This window comes from Camelina sativa, unplaced genomic scaffold (assembly GCF_000633955.1).
Source record: "Camelina sativa cultivar DH55 unplaced genomic scaffold, Cs unpScaffold02011, whole genome shotgun sequence".
Taxonomy (NCBI): Eukaryota; Viridiplantae; Streptophyta; class Magnoliopsida; order Brassicales; family Brassicaceae; genus Camelina; species Camelina sativa.
The window spans coordinates 1-2,876 of record NW_010923128.1 but is presented as its reverse complement, the minus strand read 5'-3'; the positions used below and the strand labels follow the sequence as shown (position 1 = coordinate 2,876).

Sequence of the window (2,876 nt, the reverse complement as noted above, 5' to 3'; positions counted from 1 at the left end):
TGTTTTCGTAACGTGTATTCAAAATATGCAAAACATAAACAAAAGCAATTAAAGAGAAACAAAAACATCTTTAAGCAATAATATAATTTTTTTTTTTTTGTCAACTNTTTGTTTTCGTAACGTGTATTCAAAATATGCAAAACATAAACAAAAGCATTTAAAGAGAAACAAAAACATCTTTAAGCAATAATATAATTTTTTTTTTTTGTCAACTATTGGGCCACAACTGGCCGGCCCATTAACCAAATTCCTACATTCCTAGGAACCTGGACNGGGCCACAACTGGCCGGCCCATTAACCAAATTCCTACATTCGTAGGAACATGGATTCGATCTCAGGTGTGATGGCGCCTTCTACAAATGGACTTACCTCCTGCCACTGCACTAAAGTCACTTCAACAATAATATAATTTTTATATTTGCTTATTTATATTATTGTGATTAAATTATGATTTTTTAGAGATAAAACAAATAGAAATAATATATAGAAATAACAAATTTAATTAAATTATGATTTTTTAGAGATAAAACAAATAGAAATAATATATATGGGACTAATTCTATAAAAATAAAAATCTCAACACAATAAAGAAAAATATAACAAACAGACTAAATATTTATTTAATTGATTAGAGAAACGTTTTTACAAAAAAGTACTGAATAAGAATAATTTACAGATAGATATACCGATTCTCCAAAACAAATCGAAGAAATAACTACTGCATGTGGGCGAGACTACTCGATATATCTTTCATCTTTGTCGGCAATAACCCATAAAGTACACGTGAGTCTTGCTGGATTTCACATTTTCAGATCTTCATCGTAAAAGAGAAAATTATTAAATGTTTTTTCGGCTCCAAAGTTCTAAAGATGCTACTTTAGGTTAAAACTAAATATGATAAAATTATGCCAGTGGATACATTTATCTAAATGTGGGACAAAATGAACATCAATTATTTTTCTATTAATGTAAAACCAACCCAAAACGAACAATATATCTAGATTACCCACTCTAGTCTCTAGCAAATGAATAGTAAGTAGTTCGACGTCTGCACACAAGTTAGTGTAAATGTGTTGGACTGAGAGAAAATGAAGTACTTTAATACTTTTTTCTTGATCAAAATATGAAGTGCCCCAAATTCCCATCTCTTTTTTTCTTGGTTGGACCAACCGGCACCATACTCATCTCGAAACTCGACATTGCTGATCATTTGTTTTAGCCTCGACTGTCGGTATTTTTTTAGCTAAAGCCGGATTTAATATTTTTTAAAAAGTGGATATTAAATTATTAATTCCAATAAAACAGTTTTGAAAAAAAATTTCCCAATCCAACCCAGGCATCGAGTGTCGGTATTGAAGCCCAAGTGGGATTTTTCAATAAAATATGTTCCGGAAAACGTGATATATTTGGTATAAAAAAATAGACATTTTCTAAAAAATGTCTATTCTTAATAGTATATTCTATTTCTCCTGTTTTATAAAGATAGACTTTTTCTAAGAAAACTTTTTGTTTCGTAAAAATTAGGTGTTTCATGCAAAATTTATGTAACATTTATAGCTTTATTCCTATTCACTAGAACTAAATCTCTCGCTAATATATTTTTTATATTTGAAAATCTAAATTTTCATATTAAAATGAGACAACGTGGGAAGATGCTTCTGGGTTCTGACTGTCATTCCAGAATGACAAAAACTTACCGAAAATGTTAAAATCTAAAATCCCAAAAAGAAACGAAGAGGACACATAACATTCTATAAATATACATGATGGTTAGTCTTAGTAATTCACATCACAAGTCAGCAGTCCCCAAGTAACAACTCTCCAAAAAAAACAGAAAAAATGGCTCCTCGTGTGATCTTTCTTCTCCTCTCCCTTGTTTTTCTCTACCTGACAAACACATCACACTCGTTGGAAAAGTTTCAATCATTTATACACCCAATAAAAAAAGACGAGGCCACAAAAACCTATACCATCCCTCTGTCCATCGGCTCAAGTTCCACCCACGAGTTCGTCCTTGACCTCAACGGAGTCGCACCGTTATCGCAAAACTGCGCCACAGCCGCCAAATCCTCAAGCTTCCACCCCATCAGATGCGGCTCAACGAGATGCACCTACGCAAACCCGACCTTCTCCTGTCCCAGCAACCCCACCACTAAGACGAAGACACCGTGTCGCTCCTCCGACAATGCCCGGCTCTTCCGCGACACCGTCCCGTTATTTTACTCATCCAATGGAGTATACACTAGGGACAGTGAAAAGAGCTCTTCGCTGAGTTTGACCTGCACTGATGGTGGTCCTTTGAAAGGAACCATCGGTCTCGCTAACACTCACTTGTCCATTCCCACGCAGCTAGTCTCCATGTACAAGCTTCCTCCAAAGATGGCTCTCTGTTTGCCTTCCACCGAAAAATCAAAAACTTATTCTGGTGACCTTTGGATCGGTAAAGGGGAGTACTACTATCTGCCTTACTTAAAAGATGTTTCTACGATCTTTGCCTCCACGCCTCTGATCAATGACAAGTCCGGTGAGTACTTAATCGATGTGAAGTCCATCCAAATCGGTGGAAAGAACGTTCCCATACTCCATGGAGCCACAAAGATCTCCACTTTGGCGCCTTACACCGTATTGGAAACTTCCATCTACAAGGCTCTTGTCACAGACTTCTTCGGAAACGCCAAGATGGCTAAAGCTCCAGCCGTGAAGCCTTTTGGTGCGTGCTTCAGCTCCAATGGAGGACGTGGAGCTCCCGTGATCGACCTAGTGCTGAGCGGAGGGGCTAAGTGGAGGATCTACGGGTCTAATTCGCTGGTGAATGTGAATAAAAAAGTGGTTTGTTTAGGGTTTGTGGACGGAGGTGTGAATCCGAAGAACCCTAT

At 36.8% G+C, this 2,876-nt stretch overlaps 1 protein-coding gene across 1 annotated transcript; it reads left to right on the top strand.

The window, feature by feature from the left end:
- Positions 1–1,696: 1,696 nt before the first annotated feature.
- On the top strand, positions 1,697–2,871 carry LOC104774206 (basic 7S globulin 2-like; the record flags this gene model as incomplete). The annotated part of the gene is made up of 1 exon (XM_010498865.2): positions 1,697–2,871. A coding segment is annotated over exon 1 (1,032 nt), but the record flags the coding sequence as incomplete, so codon positions are not given.
- Between the last annotated feature and the right edge of the window lie 5 nt (positions 2,872–2,876).